This window comes from Falco peregrinus, chromosome 6, assembly GCF_023634155.1.
Source record: "Falco peregrinus isolate bFalPer1 chromosome 6, bFalPer1.pri, whole genome shotgun sequence".
Taxonomy (NCBI): Eukaryota; Metazoa; Chordata; class Aves; order Falconiformes; family Falconidae; genus Falco; species Falco peregrinus.
In genome coordinates this window covers 61,803,352-61,826,506 of record NC_073726.1, presented here as the reverse complement: position 1 = coordinate 61,826,506, position 23,155 = coordinate 61,803,352, and the positions used below count along the sequence as shown (strand labels likewise).

The window sequence follows — 23,155 nt, the reverse complement described above, 5'->3', positions numbered from 1 at the left end:
TGCACAGTGCAAGGCCAAAGCGTGTCACTGCATCTGATTTTTGTAACTATAGGTTACAATTCGAGAAGTGAGTCATAATTTTTGCAAGAAAGGACTGGGGCATATTTTTTTTTAACCTTAATAGGTACATTGCAGGCAACAGCAATACAGACTTCTTCATATACTAGCTGATGGAGTACATTGCACTTGCATTTGCTTGACCTTCTTCAGTTCTTGAGCCCTCCCATGCCTTTAGTTCTTAAGTTGCCCAAGCTGATGTCTTGTTCACCGCTTCATGTGAAACTGAAAACAAGACTTATTCTCCTGCCCAGAAACTGTTTCATGAGTTGCCTGAAGATTCAAAAGCAAGATACATACTAGAAGTTGCTGTTTCAGTTGGTAGAAGAGAGCTTGCAAGGAGCTGGAGTCTGCATGTTGCAGGTGGCTTCCGTGAGGCACTTGAACCCAGAATTCTGGAGGTAGGTCAAGTGTTGTAACAGTGTCCAATGTAACAGAGTTTGTATTGAATAATCCTATAATAAAAACATGCTAATAATCTTCTTCACTGCGTGGTCCCCACACTTACCCACGTTTCAGACAAATGGAACAGAACAGAACTGAATAGTTCCAGTTGGGAGAGACCTGCAATGATCATCTAGTCCAACTGCCAGACCAATGAGGCCACTCAGCTTCTACCACTACCTTCCTCCTATCCGAAAGATGTGCTGAGTAGCTAGGGTATCAGGATGGACTCTCAAGTACTTCTGAAAACTGTCTTTCATTTCATTACAAGATGATCAATGAACAAAGTAAGCCGATCCCTTATTGTCCCTTTCTTTCACAATTACTAATACCAGAAAGGCTTACATGGTAGACTTCTATTACTGCCTCTGTCTCACGTTCTCTCAGAGGGTTCATGACGAGGATCATGCAAAGCAATAATGGATTTAGACCTGGGCTGAAAGCAAACAACTGCTAGATAACCAGTAGTAATGGTGGCAGTTTCAAAAGGATTTGCTATTTGTTTTTTTAAGAACAATGCAATGAAAAGTTCTTGGCAGTTAGCTTCTCCCTTAGACTCTTTTTCTGTATGTTTATGTATATCTTTATACCTAAAGCTAATTTAAAAGCCTGTATCAAGTTTGTATCTGTTAATATTTGCTCATATTAAAGATCTGTGTGGGATGAATGACAATTCTGTTCAAGACACAGAGTCATGAATGAAAATAATGCTTTAAAGCTCTACCAGGGCTTCTGGGCAAGGATCTTACACATGTAGCTTCAGTGTCTCTAAGACACAAAAAAGTTAGTAGCAGCAAGTTCTTTCCAGTTCTGCACCTAGGCTGCTGAACTGCTGGTGCAAATTTATTTCCTTCTTATGCTTTTATGTTATACTGAAATGCATCACTTGCCAAAAGTAACTCCATGAGTGGAAGTTCATTACATTAACATGCAACCTATAACTCCTTGCAAGATAAAAGCTTGAGGTGCTAATGCATCTTTTTCTCCATTTGATTACAGCAAGAAATCAAATCAAGTTTTGTCCTGGAAAACATTTTGTTTTCTTGGTCTTTCCTTTGATTCCCAGCACTTTTCCAGCACCTTTTTTTTTTTTTTTTTTTTTTTTTTAGTAAATTTTAGGTTGAATAGTCTTAGATGGCACATCTTAAACCTAGGCAGGATCGCAGCCCCTAATGTCAACCGGCAAATCCAGCTCCGTTCAATACTTCTGCCAAGATTTAGGGTGAACCAAACTGTTTGGTCTACAGATGGTGTTCTAGTCAGTAACTACTAGCATGGTCGATAGAAGGAGAATTTATAGCTGATTGTCTCTGACATTTTGTCAGCGCAATCCTATAAAATGCACAGATCAGAGGTCAAAAATCACTAGCTGAAGAGGATGCTGGCATGACTGCAGGTTATGGATACCACAACAGAAGTTGTTTAGCAGATTGTCCTGAACCTAACAAGTAGTGAAGGTCTTGGATAGGGTCAGGAGGTTGTCTTAAATACATCCCAGAAATGGCTAGAGGTGATGGATGGATGGGGGGGCGGGGGGGGCGGCGGGGGGGCCTTGCCCTGAAATGTAAGAGGGACCTCAGAATACTCTGTCCTCCTCAATACCGTGCGAGTACAAATCTTCAGCAGCAAACAAACCACCTTGTGAGGGCTAGAATAGCAGAGTTTCCACAGTAAGCATCTAGCCACAGCCTTAGCTGTCTCATACTTTATGGTTAAGTGTCTCATATTTCTGTTTAGGAAGGGCTTAGAAAGGCCAGGATTTGTAGCAGTAACCTAAGACCTAGGATTTTAGCTCTGAAGCTGTTTATGCAGTTTACCATAAAAACTGAGCCATATGGACGTTACCAGAGACAATAATCAAAAGGATCATCAATGTTAAGCATCAAGGGATGTAAAGTTTCAGGTAGTAAGGCAGCATAGGTAATGTCATACCGTTTCTCTTCCAGCTTGGCTGTGACAAGGAAAATGTTAGTGATGGACTAGCCAAGTCTTTTTCTCACCAAGGAACCAATACAAACTATTTATGACCAAGAGCACCACTCTGCAAACAGCTTCTCATTGTGTTTGACACAGTGGGTCAAACTTTATTTCCTACCCACAGAAAGACAGACCATTAGTGCTGAGGGGAGTGTGCATTAAGAATTTGCTGAGGTGATCAAGTAGCTAGGCACTGCAGACTGGTGCAGCTGGGGAGTTCAGTGATTTATCGTTTTCTCTCAGAAGTTTCAACAGTCTTTTTTGCCTCTGTGAATTTGAAGCCAAATAGTTTGGTGGGGAGAAGTAGCAATCCTGTTTGCCTCTCATAAGACTTATTTCTCCTTGGAATTCAGGAAACTCCACAGAAGAGCAAGCTGAGAAATCATCCTTACACCTGCCTTGTAGACTTTTTTTTCTTGCCATTGAGCCTATTATCAAATCTGGGCCTGATGGTCTCAGTCAACCCAGAGTCTTAACATCCATCTGTTAGTGCTACAGCCAGTCTGCCTGGCTCAGTTATTAGGATTAGGGCAAAATATCTTGTGACTTCAAGTTATGTTTTCAACTTAGTTGTCATGGGCCTTGGTGTAAACAGTAACTTGCCTTACCCTTTCCCTCTCCTCCCACTCTAATCATCGGTTAGCCACATACTGGGACATTTCTGATCTGTGGGGCTAAATGCAGCTGCATGTCTTACTCAGTAGCTGCATTGCTGTTTGCTGGGTAAAGCACTGCATTAATCTTATGCTTTATTGTCTCCGCCAGTTTTACTGGTAACAGTAAAGACAGGGTATGAACTAACTTGCTGCAAAGGCTGAGCAGAAACTAGTCCTTCCTTTCAATTAACAGTGCTTCTGTAGTGAAAGGCCAAGAATTAAGGCCAACTTGAGACAATAGTCAAAATTCCAAATTTGTACCCTTTTGCTGTTTAACCCCAGCCAGCAAGTAATCATTGCACAGCCACTCACTCACTCCCCCCAGTAGGATGGGGGGAGAGAATTAGAAGAGTAAAAGTGAGAAAACTTATGAGTTGAGATAAGAACAGTTTTTATCAAAGGCCAAAAAGGCCTTGGCTCTGGGTGAGCACTACTCAGCAGTAACAAAAACATCCCCCTATTATCCACACTGTTTTCAGCACAAATCCAAAATATAGCCCCATACTAGCTACTATGAAGAAAAATAACTATCCCAGCCAAAACCAGCATATACTTGCATGTCTTATATAAAAGACACAAGGACACTGATCTTCTTAATTGAGCAAAACAAATTTAAAGGCTGTACAATTATTTTCCTGGCTGACATTGTGGAAGACACAGACAAAAAGTAACAAGTGACATTTCTCTGTGGATAAAGTCTCCACGGTAGGTAATCTACTTCAAGATCCATATAATGGCCTACAGCTTCAATCAGGAAGGAGTTGAAACCAAAAAGGAGGTTAAGTGCTGAGTACTGCAGTAAGTCTAACTTACTCTTGGCCTTTGGACTGAAATCTTGAAGCATGTCTTTGGTGCCCCAGCTATATATACAGATGCACATCTCAGATATATATATAGATAGAACAAGCTAAGTACTTAAGAATGGGACCCAAAATAGCTGGTGTGCTGTAGGAGAAGGGCACTGCTACACCTGAAAAATAGAAGTTGTTTTTAAAGCCATCCCTTTCTAGAATTCCATCTCTTATTTTGTGGTGTAGGGTGATATCCCTGAGAAACTTTTTCCTTTAAAGTTGATCTTTCATATAAATGTTTAGAAGCTATTTTAATTGGTAACGCTGGGGCATCCCTTTACCTCCCTGTGCAAGCTACACCACTGAGCATCACAGGTTTCCGCAGTTGCTGGTCCATGCAGACAGCACACAAAATGGACCCTGAGTCACTGACTCTGGTGTGTGCTGCAAGTAGTCTTTGTGCAGTTCTAGATTATATAGCTGATTAATTAATAAAAGGAATCATCAGCCATCATAGCAAAGACCAGAACTCAGGTTTCCCCCATCTTTCAGATGTCATTTAAGCCAAAATGGATATAAAAAAAAATAATAAATAATGTCCTTGTAAGTGAAAACAGTCCTGTACCAGGCAGTCCCTCTGTACGCCATCAGAGTCTTCTCCAAAGCTTTTATTGAGCTTCTCTCAATTGTCATTGCCATGCAACATGCACAAACTGGGGCGAAGTAGTGCAAACACAGTTATTTAAAACATCGTCTTCTTTATGGAAGCTATCGGATTAGGCTGTTTGACTTAATCCCATTTAATGTCTCTGAAGGCTGGGCTGAGTGGCAGGGCTGACAGATGCTCCGTGTTGCTGGGAGCAAGTGCTCCCACTCAAGAAGGGCACTTGGCACTTGCGTAGCCAAAGTCCCTTCCCTGCTTCAAGCCCTTGCTTTTATAGCAGTTAATATGACCTACAGTGAGCTTTGGTCTGCACAAACGCATCATCTCATCTATCCCATACAGTCCATCACGTGTGCTAAAGATTATTCGCAGGAAGGGGAGCTCTGTGTCTTCATGACAAGCAAGGCTTGATTTAGTTAGCTTCTGCCTCAGAGATGACTGCCAAGGTTTTGCCCTCCATGCTTCCTGGTAGGTGAGGCAATAGTGGCACGTAACTCCTGTGACAGGGTGAGGTGATGACCCTGACAGGTACTGCTGGCCCAGCGGCACGTGAAGCTGCCCAGTAGCCAAGGTCAATACAGCAATAAGCGAAGTATTTGTAATGATAGTGTTGTACTGCTTCACGCTGCATTCCTCAGTGGGCGCTCAGCAGGCCTCCTGACACCACAGCCGTGGGCAAGGCAGGTGACTAAGTCCAGCACAGTCCTGAGTGGCACCCCTGAGGCTAAGATGGCGCGGGGGTGGGCAAGATGGCGGGGTGGAGGGGGCGCCTCACCCCCCGCATTGAGGTACTAAGGAAACCGGGGCAGAAAAGCTCGTGGGGACATATTTAAAGCCTCGCTGGCAGCGCAGTGATCAGAGACGGGAAAATACACCCTGAGGAGTGCCACTGCCGCTGCCGCAGCCCCTGGCGAGAACGCGCTCCCTCCGCGCCCTGCGAGGCCGGCGCGTCGCCCCTTCCCCCGACGCGGCTCCGGGGCGGGGCTAACGCAGAGACCCCGCCCCCGCCGGGAAGGGGCGGGGTCAGTCCGCATCGACGCGGCTCTTCCGTAAACACCACCCAGCCCATCCCCCGGCCTCCCCCCCGCCTCGGCAGGGCCCATTCAGCGCGGGGGAGTCCGCGGAAGCGTCTTTTTTGTCCCCTTATATTTCTCCCCGCTTAGTGCTCGGGACCGGGCAGAACGAGGAGACACGGGGTGTGTCTGCGGGAATAGGCGCAGGCTGATCCAAGTCCCTCGGGCTCGCTCGCCGTAAACAGGCAGGAAAAGGTTACCTGCCCCCCACCCCCGTCAGTAGCAGAGGTGGACGCGCCCAAGGAAGACACTAATAGTCCGGACTGGGTACATAAATCCGGGGGGCTGTTTAAAGCCCCGGTGAGCGCTGTGGAGGAGGGTGAGGTGTTGCTGCTGCAGCCGTTCGGCCGTGGTGAGTGACCTGAGTGAGCAGTGGCTGAGCTGCGCCGTCCGACGACGGTACTGTACGGCACACGGCTCGGTGTTCAGGCACGTACAGGCCATGAGCTGCGGGGTGAGTCCGGGTCCGAGCCGGCGCGGGGGCCGCTGCCCTCCCGTGCGGTGCGGGTGGCTGGGAGGTGGCGGGCTGGCGCTCCGCTGCCCCGGTGGAGCTCCTGCCGCAGCAGGTGGGTTTCGCAGCCCCGGCTCTGAGTCTGTAGGGCACCCCTTGCCCCGTGTCTCTGGGGCTGTCTCCGTCCCTTAGTGACTGGTGTCCGCCGGGACGGTCTCTCACGACGGACGCAGCCGCGAGCTTCCCCCCCGCAGCCCCGCTCCAGCAGAGCAAGGGCATCGCGGTTCCTTCCCCGGGGCGTGCGAGGCCGGGACCCGCGGCGGCGGGCAGCCGGGCTCGCCTTCCCCCGGGCTGGCAGAGAGAGGGTTCCCCCTTCCCTTCTCCCTTCCTCCCCCCCGGGCCTGTCCTTGGAAACGCTGTTTGTTTTGGTCGGCGAGTGCCAAACTCCTGCCTCTGGCAACTGTTAAAAACATGGGGCCGGGGGAGGAGACGGACAGCGAAACAGATGGAGGAAGAGGAGGAGCCGCTGGCGGCGGTGCCGCTCCCCCGCGCCCCGCCGACAGGAGCTGGCGGGGGAACGGGGCGTCGGGGACGTCCCCGGCGACCCTTCAGGGGGTTGTGGCCCCTCGTCACAGCCCGGGTGGGGGGAGCGTTGCCAGAATGTCCGAGGTGTAAGTAACTCCCGTGGCACCCACCTTGCGGGATGCGTGCTCACCTCGCTCTTACCTAGGCATTTTTAAGCCTTCATCAAGACAAGCCTATGTGTAAAGGGAAGAGCTGCGGAGCTAGAAAGCCAAAGGAGTGAAATGTCGGCTGTAAGCTGTGAAAGATGAGGCGTGAGGGGATTCCGTAACTCTTAACAAAGGTTCTTTTCTGCTCCTGTGCTGTGAGTGCTGACAAAGGTGGAGTCAGTGAAAGGGAAACTCGAGCCCAAATGAGATTCAGTTGGTGCCAGCTTGAAGATAGTAAGGATGTAAACCCAGCAGAGTAAACAAAGTTAAGACATTTATAGTGGTAAAACTAGACAGAGCACTTTAAAAGTGTGCATGGATAGAGATACTTACTTGAACAATGCAGAGCTGTGGAGAAACTTTCCTTGAAGATGCTATCTGAAGAAAAAAACCCTTCTGAACTTTTCCCCTTAGGTGCTTCATAAAATAACTTCTAAAACAAGCCTTCAGGAATAAAAAGCATGCTTGTGCTCCTTCAAACTAATCTGATCTTGCAATCTTGATCAGTTCCAAGTGAATGATCGCTGGGTGATGTGGTTGACAGTAGAAGTGGAGGATGCCTTTAGGTATCTACAGTATTATATTCATTGCATCTTTACTAAAAAGAAAAATCCCAAACTGTCTTAATTAGCAGCAGAAACCATGATAATTTATTTCTTCCTTGGTAAATTAACTGGAATCTTGGGTTTTGTACATTTTACAAGATATTTTTAGCTTGGTCTTCCATTTAGTGTTTATTCTTAAAAACTGCAAAATAGTGCTGATTGAAAGAAAGCTAACAGGGCAATGAAGCCCACTGTGAAGGTATCCATCCTAATGTAAAAGTAAACATCAGGCATTTTAATGCAGGAAGAGTAAAGCAAACTGTAACCACAGGGTGACCCTGATAGGTAGGCTATTAAGCTGTGTATTAAAACAACAGCCTAATATGTAATACTTAATGAAGATGATGGTATTGTGTATTCAAGGTGGTGAGTTACAAAGGTGTTGGAAGGCTAAAGGGCTTTCTGAAATTTTTACTTGGGCATTGTATTAATCTAAACTTAAAATTACATGTGAACTTGGCCCTTCATTTGTGAGAAGCTCTATGCTGCCTACAAAAGTATAAGGAAAAGCAGCTATTCCAGTGTATGAGATATATATATATAAAATGACTAAATAACTCAGTTGCCTATTGTTGTAACTAATTAAAAGTGCCCTTTTTGGTTGTACTTCCTTTTGATATGCTCAATTAAGTTTTTTAGCTGTTGGGCAGCAAATTTGAAAACTGTAGATGACATATTCCAGATTCTGCTTATGTATTCATGTATGTTTACTTTTGTGCTTGCTGCCTTGTTTTAACTTTAAAAGTTAGAATTTAGCAGTAATGTTATGAATCTGCAGAATATGCCCATTCTTCCTTACCATTACATTTGAGGAATCCTGGTAGGAAATGTATTACTTTAAGGCAAAGATTGCAATGTTTTTTCAGTGTGTCATCTCCTGTTACATTGTTGAAACTTCTTACTTAAATTAAGCCTTCTGAAGCACTCTACTGACAGCTGTGCTATCTGTGTGTGTAAGAACAGGTATGGTCTCAGAACATCAAAATATGTCATGGGCCTCTTTGAAATGCGAGTATTTGTTGCCAAAAGATGCTTTGCTGGGAATAGTATGTAGAGACTTAATATATTTAGAATTTTAATTTCTACTTTAATGATTTGATTTTCTTGGGAATCAAGATTGGGATAGAAAATGGCAATGCTGACTTGCCTCCGTGCCTGATTTGGTACTTCTGTTAGGAGCACCTTGCAAATCTGAATATTTATTACAATTATCATAGTAACGGTTAAGAGGAAGTTCTTGAAATTATGTATAAATTTTGGGGGGTTTTAATGGTCATTCAACTTCAGTGTTCTTAACATCTAGATTGAAGCAGTAGACGCATCTTGAAGCGCTTATACTAGCAGTGACTTACAAGACTTTTTGGGCCAGTACACTGCTAACAACATTAATAAAATCTTTCGATGGACCACATGCAGCATTAACCTTTTGGAGGTTAGTAGTTGGGATTTTTTTTAATAAAAATAAAGGACATCTTTCTTGTGATTAAAGCCTGGAAGTAGTGTTCTGATGCTGATCCGGAAACAATAGTGGGAGGGTAATAAAGCTGTGCAGTCTCTGTGGGATTACTGTATTTGAGTGCTTCCACATCAAGAACCTGGAGTGTGTTTGACAATTAGGTTACTTGTCACAACTAGTTTCTAGTTAGTGGTAGCTTTAAGATCTGTCATGCAGATGTTAATTGAAGAAATAGTTTGACTCTTCTGTAACATTAACTAGTGACTTATTTCTAGTTGTAACTTAAATACAACTTCCACACCAAAAATCTCAGCCTTTTTTGTTTTCTAGGTTCTCTTGCAATTCTCAGTCTTGTTTAGTCAATACTGCTTTAAATGTATGCTTCTTTTCAATTGCTTCATAGAAATTACAAAAAATGCTTTTCTAGTAAGAGTTATGATGTTAAAGATCACAACTAATGCTGTAAGCCTTGAACTCATGACCTCTATATCCTGATCAAAAGTCTTACTGGTTTCTCCAGTAAGGTAATAAACTGTCAGCTGTGTTCTTGCTGATGTGCCTAATTCTTTTCACAAAAAACAGCATAAAACATAAATAAGGTGCTCAAATGCATCCCCTTTCCTCTTAGGAGAGGAGGAAGAGTAAACATACACTTAAAAAAATGTTAATCACCTCAGTTAACAGGGGAGTACTCATCAGTGTAATACTTCATCAGGTTATAAAGGCCTGTTTAGGATGAGCTGGTAGCCAAAAAATGAAATGCTCTAAGCTGTAACTAGGTGCCAGCATAAAGAAATATTCATTCTTACTCCCTTTTGTGTCTCTTGACCCAACAATATGTTGATTCACCTAAGTACACACAAAGATCACCCTTTTGCTGCCAAAAGTGACTTTTCCAAAGTTCAACAGTTGCAAAATGCTGTTTTTCTTGCCTGCTGAAGTTGATGCAATTTAATCATAAATGAAGTTGCATTACTTACACTTGCTAACAAAAAGCATTGTTGGCTATGTCCCTTCATAAAGTCTACTACAGAATGCTTCATGGCCATAATTGAAGATGGACAGCTACTTTTGGTATCTGGGCCAAATTCCTTTGGTAGCAATTACGGCTGACTTCCAGTTTCTCATTTTAATATGGTTATGAACATATTTTTCACTTCCTGTCATACAACTATTAATCATCTCTATCACAGTATGCAGCTGTTCATATTCTCTGCAGTTGCAGATTATCTTCCTGGGAGGCAGTTTCTTTATGTGGACAGAAGCACTATGGAGCATGACACTTCTCAGTATTGCTGTGTATGCTGAATGTAATGTTAGTGGCTCAGAGTTACTGTTTGACTTGGAAACCCCATCTACCCTCATCTGTATGAAGAGTAATTTTGAGGTTTATGCCATTGTTGATCTGATTCTGAGCAAAGACCCACCTAAAGCAGCAGGCTAGAATTTCAGCTGTGCCCTGTCAGAAATGTAGTATTCTGAATTATTTGCCTGTTCTCCCACAGCAACTTTTATGTTTGCTTCACAGTTGTTACACTCCGTGCAGTCAGTTTGTGGAAGGAAGCTAATTGCTAAACATCACTTGGTGAAGTTGAGAGGGGGTGGGGATGGATGGGTATGGTATCATCATAAGACGCCTTTACAGACATGGAGAGCTTCCAAAACTGACAAGCCACTTTACGGGTTACTGTGGGTAGTCTTTCTTTAAATATAACCAATTTACAGACTCTCTCTAACATAACCATTAAGGTATGAAACAGAAGAAGGTACAAAACCTTCTTGCAGAACAGGTGTAGTTTGTTAATAACTGTGTGATTCTGCATGTCAGGCCAGATTCTTTCTGTACCACCCTTTTAAGAAGGCAGCTACTTGTTCTTAATTAATAATATAATGATCAGTATCTGACTTTGAGACACAAACAAGTAAGTGTTGGTTTTATGGGAAGTTATTTGTCTTTCCAGGTCTTGTTTACTGTAGCAGCTACAGTGAATCAGAATGCCGCTCAATGATGACCAGAACAGTGATTCAGATTCTTCACGCCTCTCTGAAAGCACAGCTTCTTCTAGCGACTCTGAATATTCAAGACAAAGCTTTAACAGTGATTCTTCAAGCAAACCCAGTTCCCCAGCGTGTAAGCCTATTTCAACCTTACATGCATTGTGCATAGACAGATAAGGCTAACTTATCTCATTTCTCTTTGCTGTCATGGGTAGAACCTGGGATTCTGAATCTCTGTTTAAGAGTATTAAGAGAAAAGCATGGCTTTCTCTCTGCTGTGAAGCAGTGCATCTCCTTGTGTGTGGAACACCACCAGCAGCTGTATCCGTGGGGGTCTCCCTGTGCAGTCCTTCAGAAAGTGTAAGAAAAGTGTGCCACCATGGACATCCTAATCTTGAGCTAATCTTGATGTTGGTAGCAGTTTCCCACTCAACCAGACACTGCTTTGTGCAAAAAGTGGATTTTTTTCTGTTTGCTCCATATGCTTAAAAACCTGTAACTTACAGATTTATAATATCACATTGTTACATTAAATTAATCTCAATTTCACATTTTTCTTTCGTAAATATTAGCATCAAACAGAAAAACACACACACTTGCACAAGGACAGTATTTTGAGTAATGATAAATAAAACGTTGGTTAAGATGTGCTTCATGTTCATGTCTGTAAGCATTCTCAGACCACCTGTACTTTTTAGCATCTAAGTGGAGTCTTACATTAAAGCAAACTTGTTAGTGGAACTGCTGTTGGCAGCTGGCTCTTTGTCTTTATTACCAGTCTTCAAAGGCTTAATTCAAAATACTAAATTGAATGACAGGGTTTAGAAACTTTGGGAATTTACTCTTGCTTTTCAATGTTGTTGTTAATTGTAAAAAGGGAATGTAACTTACGATGTATCTGCTATGGAACATAAGTGGGGGGTTCTCAAGTCAGTAGCTTCAGAACCTTCTCTACAGGTAATAAAATGCCAATATAGGCATCATGTGTTCACAGTTATAATGGACATCTGGTATCTGTTACTGCCCATGCTTTTGGTCTGGTGGATGTTACAGAACAGTAAATAGGCAATCTGTTGAATGCAAGATCCTGTTTTAAAGAAAAAAAGATATCATAGTTAAGATGTAGAAATATGAAATTGCTTTTCAAAATGTTATGGGGCTTGGGTGGTATTACCCACACACACCCCTGATAAGCTGGGAGTTTCCTGAGTTAGTGTTTTTAGAAGATATAAAGACCTGGTAATCCTACGTTGTTTCTACTAGAGTACTAGACTCTACTTAGCAAGCAGAGCAGTAAAACTTCTAAATATTTTCAATGGCACTTATCAACTATAGTTATCTGGCTTGAATTGATCTTATTTGTTCCAGCAGCAAGCCCTCCTAAGATTACTACATTTGATGAACTGATGGCAGCTGCAAGAAATTTGACAGACTTGACTCTAGCTCATGAAATTGCTGTAAATGCAAACTTTTGCATAAAACATGATGACTTACCACAGAACAGGTAAGAGCCTGAATTTTGCAAAAAGCAGCACTGGGGTTGGGAAGGGGGGAGAACAAACGGAGCAGCAAATAAAAAAAAAAAAAAGCAAACAAAAACCCTCAAAACATGTTGGGAAGGCTACAGATTTTTATCCTGCACCTCCAGGTGTTGCTGTCAAAGCTATCTTGCTTGGAACAAGTGTTGCAATCCAGCTGAGCTGATATACTGTCTTGGAGCATATTGCTCTGTCTTAAATGTCACGTGGAAGATAAAAGGCTACTGCAATATGAATGCTCATAGTGAAGATGAGCATCAGTCTGTTCTGTGTAGTTCCAAGCCCTGTGGAAAACATGAATGGTGGCCTTCTATATTGTTGTATGTAGTAGCCCATTGGTACCACAGTGATAAGAAGATAGAGGTCATCATGAACATAGCTGTAATATTAGCCCCAGAAGTGATGTGAAAATACCTGGACATCCAGAGGAAGTAAGAAGTAACCTCCCTAATGTATGTAGCTAAAATGCTCTTGCTTACAGACTTAAATTAAAAATTTAAATGCTTAAAAATTACCTTGGTCTTTACTTTGAGAAAACTTACATCAAAAACCGAGGTTTTTTAATTGCCCAAGTCCCTTAACTGGTAATGTCTTATATGACAAAGCACAAAGCTTTCTCAAAAACTCTTCTAACTTGGTATGTTAAGTACTATGGATACAATTTCAATAAGGAAAGGTAATATCTCTTTACCTACATTGGAACTGCCAGCACCACTTTATAAAATACAGGGCCTTTAGGAAAGGCTTGTCAGTCTAGGCCATGTTTTGGGAGCTGATAATCCACAGCCCAAGAAAGATATGGTTGCAGGGCACAACAACTGGTGAGGTGTTGTGTGATCAGGTAAATGTAAAATACTTTTACCAAGGATGAAAGCCAGTTGGGAGTCTTTTCTGTATCTAATTGATTTATGCCACAGCTTTGCAGGCACAGTAAAACAAATTGTACATGAGGCGTTTTGGGATCATTTGGAATCGGAACTGAATGAAGATCCTCCAGAATATGAACACGCTATCAAACTCTTTGAGGAAATTAAGGAGGTAATGTTCCTCCTCTTCTGCACCTCAGTATTGTTTTGTCATCTTAGGTCTGAGAGTCCCTTACTTCACTGAAGGGCCTGCGAACTCAGCCAAGCCAACACTTTCAAGTTCTTTCTTTTAAGTTGAAGCCATGATTATTCAGAACTGCGAACAGGTGTTTATTTATAGTATATTTATATTAACTGTTAATATGGCCACACACACAGTGGCATATCTACTCAGGTTTCATTGTATGGCTGTTTGTTGCCAGTCAGCTCATTTCTCAAAGCTTCACATCTACTAGCCTCTTTCCAGCCACACACTGTGAGTTTAGGGCATAAACAGGAATACAAATGTGACTGCATCTGCCCGCATAGACTTTGTGCAATGATCATAAGGGAGCATACAAACCTTCAATCCTGGTACAATACTAAGTCTTTCAAAATTTTAAGTTAGTAAATGTGTGTTTTACAGGGCAGCTTCCCAGTTTTTGAAAGTCTCACTGTTGACACGCTTTCTGTTTTACTGGCTTTGAGCATTTTTGCAGAAGTCTGCGATCCTTTTAACAGTCCTTTTTTTCCCTGCTACCTTAGATAATGTTCCGTCTTAATGTGTCTTGTTATAGTCGGTCAGCTAAGTACACTTGACGTTAATATTAAAATCTTACTTCATGTTGACTAAGTTGTTTGGTTTTTATTGATAAGCTCTTCATTTTCTTTTCTTTTTTTTTCTCCCCCTACTTTAGATTCTTCTTTCCTTCCTGACTCCTGGAACAAACAGGATTCAAAATCAAATTTGTGAAGTTCTAGATACAGATCTTATAAGACAGCAGGCAGAACACAATGCTGTTGATATTCATGGGCTAGCTAACTACATCATCAACACTATGGGAAAGTTATGTGCTCCAATAAGAGACAATGATATAAAACAGTTAAAAGCAACAGACAATATCGTAGAATTACTGAGGTTGGTATTTGGGTGTGAGTTTTGGGGTTTTTTTTAAGAGTAAAAACCTCTTCTCTGAAAGACTACTGGATAGTGGAAGAGGGTGTTGAAGTCTTAAATTGTGTCAGTTCACATAACACCTGTTCCCAAACCACTGGAAAACTTATTTTTATACAGAAATATTGAAGGGGAAGAGCTATGACATACTGATCAGAATACTATGTGTATCTCTACTTTATAATAAAATGGGTAGAATGCATAAATCAAACACTACCAACTCTGAATATCAAAGCCACTGAACAACAAAAAATGCACTCTTGCAATAATGTGTGTTTCAGAACCTGGTTTTTTTTTTCAGTCTTGTCCGTCCTTACAAAATCTAAGCAGCACATTTGTACTGTTTCTTCTTGAACTGTTTATTGTGTGCTTCCTCTAGGAGGCCAAACTGGGTTTAAAATCTCTTTACTAAAGATCTTTTTACCTGAACTTGAGTAAAACACTTGCATAAAAGGGCAGTTTACTGCTCCTTAGTACACTGAAATATTAAGAGTAAATGGTGGTGGTAGTTCTGATATTTCATTGCAACTTGGATCATATACAGGGACCAAAGCAGCTGGCTCAGAAGGATTGTTTCTCTTGGTGAAATTACAGTGACTATAAGGTTAAAATCTGTTCATTTAGGCTGAGATGTACCAATCGGTATAGTTCTTGAAAACCCTTCTCTTTCTGTTACAGGGTTGTAGCACTTAGCTATATTTGTCAAGCTCTCTGTACTTAATACAATGCTCCTTCAAGTATCCTGAAAGATGGGTAACATGTCTGTTACACTGAAATACCAATGAAGGAGTTTACTTCTCCCAGAATTGAAATTAAAGTACTAATGTTTGTGTACCTCGTATGTGTTGGTTAAAATCAATAGACTATTGTAATGGTCAAATCTTAAATTCTTCCTTTCAGACAAATATTCCGTGTTTTGGACCTGATGAAAGTGGATATGGCAAATTACACAATTCAAAACCTTAGGCCATACCTTCAGCGTAATTTGGTGGACTATGAACGAACAAAATTCCAGGAAATTCTTGAAGAAACACCAAGTAGGTATCATGCTATATTTTAAACTTTTTTTTTTAAAAAAAGAACTATTTAAAGACATGCTATAACACCTATCAATTGTAGTTAATTTAGAGGAAAACTTCAATTTCTTGTCTGGATCTAACTAATGCAAATATTCTTTGACAAGCAAGCTACCAATGGGCAATTGCTTAACTTGCTATAAAGTATGTTTATCTGTAATCTGGGGTGCTTTCAGACACATTTGTATTTGCTAAATAGGTCAGTATCTGAAAGAAAAAACCTACAGTGGTTCTTTCTGTCTGGAGGCAGAAGCCCTACACGCTGAAAGATGAGACTTTATATCTTTTTGTATGCCTTAAGTAAATATGTAAAACCAGTTCACGTGCCTGGAAGCTGGAAGGGACAGGATCATTATTTTAATAAACAAAAGGCAGGCTCTGAAAAAAACTTAGATGATGCAAAGTCAGCTTGATCCACTGTTACAGGTTTTGTGTAATATGGCTAAACATTGTTCAGGAAAATTATTTTCCGGGAAGAAAAAGTAAGCTTACTAACATCTGGGGCAGGGGCTTCTAAAATAGGAACCCTGAGCCATTGATATGGCCTGCAGCGTCTACATAGGTAGTCTGAGGAAGAACTCCTTAAAAGCATTTCATTTGCTGTTAATACAGTTTATCTCCCTTCACCTCTACCTTGCAGCCTCCCTGAAGAAGGGGAAAAAATGCTTTGGGATCTCGGACTTTGAGGCTTTTTTTTAACCCCAAAATCTTGGCTGAAGCTTAACAATTTGGGTTTGTACAAGCTAGCTGGAATATTAAGGTGACCAATGGAAAATATTGGTGGGAAAAAACGAGGGAGAGAATTTACGTGTGACTATCCAGCTGTCCACTATGTTTAAATCTTCAGAAGTTCAATATTCCTGTTTGTGTAAAACTTTTTTCCTCCAGGTAGTGTTTATTTTGATGAAAGCATGCAGTAAATCTGTTTTGATTTGCAATGCTTAGGTGCCCTGGACCTCACCACAGAATGGATAAAGGAATCTATGGAAGATGAATTGTCATCCGTTTCTGATGAATCTTCATCATCCCCTGGTGCTGACGGTAGTTCTAAACCAATTATTAGTCCTATACTGGTGCTAAACAATGGCTACTTGAAACTGTTACAATGGGATTATCGCAAAACAATTCCAGAGGTAAGAAAAGTATTTTAGTGTCTTCAGATTTCTAGCTGTATGAAACCATCAGTGTAGTATAATAATCCTGACAATATGTGAAGTATTCTCTTGCACTTAACTATCTGAGTAATAAGTTTAGAGCATATGCTAGTTCCTGAAATAGGAGATGGGCATGCCAACAACTAGAAAACAAAGCAAAGGTTGTTTTCCCTCTTTCCAATCATAGTCTGCTCCATCCTAAGAGCAGACTTGGCCATGATCAAAGGTGGGCCTTGTCCTGACAGCACCTGGGCTTTCTGTACTTCTGAGAGAACTGACTATAGCATCCTGTTTTCCTAACAGCAGCATGAATTGGTGGGATTACTCTTGCTTTAGAAACAGGATCAGTAAAAGCTTAAAGCCTTCTAAAATAGATATTCACCCTTTCTCAGTGTTCAGGGTTTTTTCTCCTCCAGCTCCTGATTACTGACCTCTGCAACCTTCCGTAAAGCCAATTTGAAATTGGCCATCAGTGAGGGCTAAAATTGGTATCTGCAGTGAATTCCCTAGCTGTACTTAGGGTGGCCTGGCAGAGAATTTGCTGAATACATGGGGATACTCATAATGCTCTTAGTGGATGGAAGGGGAACCACCTTATTGCCTTCCTTCTAACAGTTTTGAGTAAGAGCTACATACAGGTATCCTCTGATGGATCTAGTTTGTTATACTATGAAATTACTGCCAAACAGTTGAATGTTAATGCCCCTGTGCTTCTCAGTGATTTAGTTAGGATGAACTCTTTCTAACCTAAAATATGTCACTCCAACCTATATCTTGCTGTGGGAATTACATTCTTGGTACAATCAAATGGCTTTTTGCCTGTAGCAGGCTATGTGTCACTCGCAGAACCTGCTCTGGTGGTTGAACTGGTGGTTGTCATGCACAGTTGTTCATCAGTTACAGATTATGCCATTTTTCAAAGGACAGCTAAATCCAGAAGACTTATTCTGTTTGTAACCTTGATCACCACAATGTCCTCTGGATCCCCTGAGCATTCTACGTCATGGGTTGAACTGCTCGGTGTAGATTTCTGTCAGCAGTGATGAGGAATAAGATGCAATTCTCAGTTTCTTCTGCACTGGAGGCATTACCTTTCTTCCTGGCACAGGCTTACTTCTGGTACTCGTACATAATGCCACTTTGTGCAATACTACATATTCAGGGAACCTCAGCTGCTGTCTCCTGCAACTTTGCGTATTTGTCATTAAAAACATTAATGCTTCATGGCTAGATCCTATATCTGTCCTTTTCACTGCCTTTCTCCCTCCGTATTCCTAAATTAGTATTATTGTTTCAATTCTAGACTCTAATAACAGATGAAGTTCGTCTTCAGGAGTTGAGAGAAAAGTTCAATCAATTAAAAATTGTAGCTTGTATTTGTCTCATAACAAACAACATGGTGGGTGCAGCAATTGTAGATGTGCCTGATTTTGCTGACCAACTGAAAAGGATCTCTGTTCCTCTTCTTGAAGGCATGAACAAGAAGTAAGGCCTTGTTTTTATCACTCTTTGTATTTTTTACCAATAGGAAATAGCAGGTGGATATGAAAACTTTTGGAAACAATTAAAATGTCATAGCCAATGCTTGTTAATGATAGGAAGATACAAAACTTTAACAATTTATATCTATATTCCCTTTACAATAGAAGTCCACTGTATGTTAGGCATATGGTGTCAAAAGCTATATTTTAATGAAATCTTAATCTTGATGTTAGTCTACAGAATTTGCAGCCTAGTACTAAAGTTCATTCATATGCTCCTAATACTGGAGAGACTGTGGCAATGCATTCACTAAATTGTCTTGTCAATTGCTTCAAACTTGTAGTTTAGCTACAGCTTAAGCTGTTTGGCTGCCTATTTCTGCTGCCACATGGACTACAAGAAAGTCTGATGTGATCTGAAAGGCTGTCTCAAAATAATTTTCCACTCTGCTTTTCCTCGTGAAATGCTATGCATGTGGCCCAGAAAAGCGCCTAAACATAAGGGCAAAGTTAAATGGTGTCACTGCTGCACACTTGAAATAATTGTTATTCAAACAGGGAAAAAATTAATGTAGTATTATTATCCAATGGAGATTTGCCCTGTAGATGTACATAAAGCTGCAAAATCAAAAGATAACTTTTCTAAATTCTCATATTGCAGAGAGCAGGTTGGAAGTAAAAGGGAAAGGAGACAAGGCAGGTCACCTTACAACCTATGCTACAGAAACTGCAAAAGTTAACGCTTTGCTCTTTCTTTCTTCCAGAACTTTTGATTTGAAGGAGGCTCTGAATGCTATTGGTGTCCAGATTTGCAGCAAAGTGAACAGGTCTCTAGCTGAAAGAGGTCTTCCTACTCTTAATGAAGAAATGCAGAGTAATTTAATGGGTCAGATTGCTCATATCGTTGAGGAGAATAATCCTGTCAGTTCCTTGATTGGTGAGTAAGATAATAAATAACTGTCCTATTGTATGTGTCTGTAAATAAACTTATTTCCAGCAAGCTTAATCAGCTGAAACCACTTCCTCGCTGCAGTAAAATAGTGGGTCAACTAAGAGTAAGGGAATGTTGTTTACCTGTAGATGGTGTTCTCGGTATGTTGCAGAGCATGGTTAGTCACTGCTAGAAATAATATAAAGTGTCTGTACAAACAGGCCTAGACATGTTAGTCTTTTGGAGAAAAATTTAGAAGAATGAGTAATATTCAGTCTCCCTTCTGTCAGTTCTGGGTTTAAACCTAGTGGGTTTCTCCTTGGAGTCTACTTTGTATTAGGTAATTGTTGCAGCAGATTTATGCTGTGTCCACCCTGTGGGAGCCAACTTTAAGAAGCTTTCAGTATTGTTTCCCACCACAACATGGGCTTGGGAAAGAGTTGGATTTTTTTGCTGTGCTGGCGTACAGGGTGCTTACAAAGTCTGTGTGGCATCATCTTGGTTTACATTTGTTCTGTGCATACTTCATATTCAATTTCAGACAAACGAATCCAGTTCTTCATGAGAAGCTTGCTTGCGCTTCCAAGTTTTCAGAAGAATATGCCTACTATGCCAGGAGGCCTTTCTGTGATTCAGACAGAGATGGAGTATGTTGGATCTCAGTATGCAAGCATTGTAAACTTCAATAAACAAGTGTATGGACCATTCTATGCAAACATACTAAGAAAACTACTTTTTCCTGAGGCACCAATGGGGAAAGCAGAAACAGAAACACCTACCAATTAAAAAAAAAAAAGAGACCTATTTCTGTAACCCTTTTTTGCCTTCCAAGACAGTGATCTGACTTCCCCACTAACAACAGCCCACTCAATTGACTATTAGTGAGAGAGGTATTGTAAAATGTATGCAGATAGCTTTTGAAATTCACTGGATGAATTAATTTCATGGACATACATATTTTAATAGACTACATTTGTTTAACAGATTGTGTCACTTGTAAATAGCCAGTGAGTTCTTAGTTTTCATGGCAAGCATCTATAGTGGGAAAGTGCTGGCAAGGTGTGTACTGTTTTGCCACCATTAAAACATGTTATTTTTCAACTTAAATATATTTACATATAGCAATGCAATTATGATATGACAAAACAATTGTAGATAAAATGTACTGTGCTTACATTGTATTTTTGTAGAGCAACATCTTATAAAACAATTATGTTTCTGAAAAGACTTTAAAGCAAAAAAACATAGCATAACTGCTTTTGTAACCAAAACCAGGTTTATACTAGGCCAAGTTGTGGTACTCCTGCAACTACTGGAACCAGAACTTAGCCTCTGTTACATTAAGGAATGCCAGTATTAAAAGCTGGTTGGAGTGAAGCATTCACCACTTAAAGTAGGAATCATTCAGAACTTCTCAGCTGTAATTGAGATTAATGATAAACACCTAAGAAACATGGTGTCGGCAGGGGAGTGGAGTACATTTATGTATATAATGTTTATAAGCATTTTGTTTATCCAGTGGAGGTGATACTGATCTTAATTCTAATCTCTAATATGTGTATGTACTGATCTTTAATCTTGATGGGTATTAAGTATTTTTAAGTTTGGTCTTTCTGACCTTTATTCCTAAAAGCACTTGAGAGTGACCTTAAAGAGTACCACAGAGCAATTTCCCTTTTTATATTCTGTTAGATGAGTATGTTTCAAAACATACTTTTTGGGTCTGAAAGCGAAAACCCAAACGATTAGTCATTCTTGAAAATGTCTTAGATTCATTTTCACTGAGTCTGTGAAAAATACTGCAGTATTCCTTTGGAATAGGCCCCAATACTTAGTTCCCATTTAAAGCATCAAGAGTCTTGCATATAGAAAATGAACAGGCTTGAAACTGACAAATGTGGAAGTAAACTTCTGTAAGTTTACACAGGCTTTATTTTGCCTATTTCAGATTACTGGGAATAAATACTGCTGGAATACCTATTATAGACATGTTCTTGTCTATGAAATTGAATTGTAATTTACTTGAATGTGACCTTTTTTAATATATTTACCATATAGTCCTTTTAAAATGTCATATATATATAAAAGCTACATGTGGTACAAGTTATATAGCTTGGCTTTAATATTTTATACTACAATTTTTTATGAAGAGACAAAATATTGCCCATAAAAGCTTAATGTGTCACACAAATTGTGTATGTACCTTACTGTGTCTATCATAAAGGTCTAAAAAACTGGGCATTATTAGCACTGTGGTTTTGTAGTCCATTCTTAACAGAGTTGTGAACTCTTATTTAGTAAGGGAAATGACTTCCAGTCAGCTGTTCCTCAGTGTCCAAGGACTTTGGTCACATGTACATGATAAAAAATTCCTTCAAAATGCCTTTTTAGAAAAGAAATATCTCTAGTGCACTTCTGCTCTATCCCTTGTAAAAACTTTGCACAAAATAAAGTTGTATATAAATTCTAAAGGGACCTGTTTCCTGAAGCCTGAAAAACCTGAGAGAAAGGAACTCTTAGAATATAGTAACTGTGCCATTAGGTAAAACAGGCTTGCTCAGATGAATATGACATTTTGATATACAGTTTGAAATCATCAAGACAAGAAATGCATTTCAAAAGCAATTATGGGGAATTAAATCTTAGTGATTTGCTACATCTTTAGAAATACCTGAATTATTTTGAGCTTCAGCCAAAAGGGTTTTATGAACATTTGAAGGTGATTTATAATGTGATTATGAACTTTTTATCATAATACTTTATATGCATTCTATTGTAAAAATAAATATGAAACTGTAGATCTTTAATATACTGGGGAAACTGTCATACTAGTTTTTACCAGTAAATACTCAAAAAATGATAATTCATTGGGGTTTTTTGGTGATTAAAGTGACTTGCAAAGGGCATTTTATAGCATGGCCTATGTTTCAAGTGATTGTTTAATGTATCTTAATTTTTATTTAACGTTTCAAACATGGACATTGCATCTGTTTAATGTTACGTGTTGCATGCTGTTTATGCTACTGTGGCTGAAATGCACTTGCCTCTACTCTGAAGTTGTCCTTGTGAAATAAGATGCCATTCTGTAGCAGCTTTCTTTGTTGAAATACAAATATTTGAGGTTTTATATGCATTAAATTTTGTTTGTGATACCACTGGTAGTGAAAAGTCATTTATGTAAACTTTTAGACGGAATGGATTGTTCACTTCTGAAGATAGATGACCACCCTAATAATATGGTGTGACTTTCTCTAACTTCTAGGTTGCAGCTGGAGTGTAGAGTAGGGGCTTCAGCTGCACAAATTGCATTCAAAACAGTCACTTGCTGAAATCTGATTCCTTGGAAGATGGTTGTATTGGGTTTGCAGGGCAAGGATTTGGTAGTGGCAGGGCTTCAGGGGTGGCTTCTGTTTGAAGCTGCCAGAAGCTTTCCCCATGTCTGATGGAGCCAGTGCCAGCCAGCTCAGAGATGGGCCTGTCACTGGCCAAGGCTGAGCCAATCTGCAATGGTGGTAGCGCCTCTGGGATAGTGTGTTTAAGAAGGGGGCAGGGGGGGAAACCCCACTGTGCCATAGAAACTGCAGCCAGAGAGAGGAGTGAGAATGTGAGAGCAACAATTCTGCAGACACCAGGGTCAGTGCAGAAGGGCAGGAGCTTCCCCTGCAGCCTGTGGCGAAGCCCACGGTGAGGCAGGCTGTGCCCCTGCAGCCCATGGAGGTCCACGGTGGAGCAGATACCCACCTGCAGCCCATGGAGGGCCCCATGCCAGAGCAGGTGGATGCCCGAAGGAGGTCATGACCCCATGGGAAGCCCATGCTCGAGCAGGAGGACCTGTGTCCCTGCAGCAAGAGGATCTCAGACTGGAGCAGGTTTGCTGGTAGGACTTGTGACCCCATGGGGTACCATGCTGGACCGGTTCCTGAAGAACTGCAGCTCATATTGGAGCAATTTGTGGAGGACTGTGTCCGGTGGGAAGGACCCTATGCTAGAGCAGGGGAATAGTGTGAGTCCTCTAACTGAGGGGGAAGAAGCAGCAAAGTGGGATGAACTGAC

General features: G+C 41.0%; 1 protein-coding gene across 7 annotated transcripts; it reads left to right on the top strand.

The window, feature by feature from the left end:
- Nucleotides 1-5,663: 5,663 nt before the first annotated feature.
- Nucleotides 5,664-22,257, top strand: TCP11L2 (t-complex 11 like 2). 7 transcript variants are annotated; one of them, XM_013299073.3, is made up of 11 exons: nt 5,664-6,014; nt 8,753-8,881; nt 10,867-11,036; nt 12,272-12,407; nt 13,359-13,479; nt 14,204-14,424; nt 15,361-15,497; nt 16,482-16,669; nt 17,994-18,175; nt 18,936-19,108; nt 19,644-22,257. In XM_013299073.3, exons 3-11 carry the CDS (start codon nt 10,901-10,903, stop codon nt 19,886-19,888), a joined length of 1,539 nt encoding a protein of 512 aa, XP_013154527.1. In that variant the 5' UTR covers nt 5,664-6,014; nt 8,753-8,881; nt 10,867-10,900; the 3' UTR covers nt 19,889-22,257. The 7 variants fall into 7 exon arrangements, with proteins under 7 accessions (XP_013154527.1, XP_013154526.1, XP_013154531.1 ...); XM_013299072.3 differs by having other exon boundaries at nt 5,664-6,116; XM_027786634.2 differs by having other exon boundaries at nt 5,665-6,116; nt 12,275-12,407.
- Nucleotides 22,258-23,155: the final 898 nt, after the last annotated feature.

Coding starts and splice junctions, on each gene's coding strand:
- TCP11L2 (XM_013299077.3), top strand. CDS start 10,901: ATGCCGCTCAATGATGACCAGAACAGTGATTCAGATTCTTCACGCCTC. Junction 13,480..14,203: donor TCTTTGAGGAAATTAAGGAG/GTAATGTTCCTC, acceptor CCCCTACTTTAG/ATTCTTCTTTCCTTCCTGAC. Junction 14,425..15,360: donor AATATCGTAGAATTACTGAG/GTTGGTATTTGG, acceptor TCTTCCTTTCAG/ACAAATATTCCGTGTTTTGG.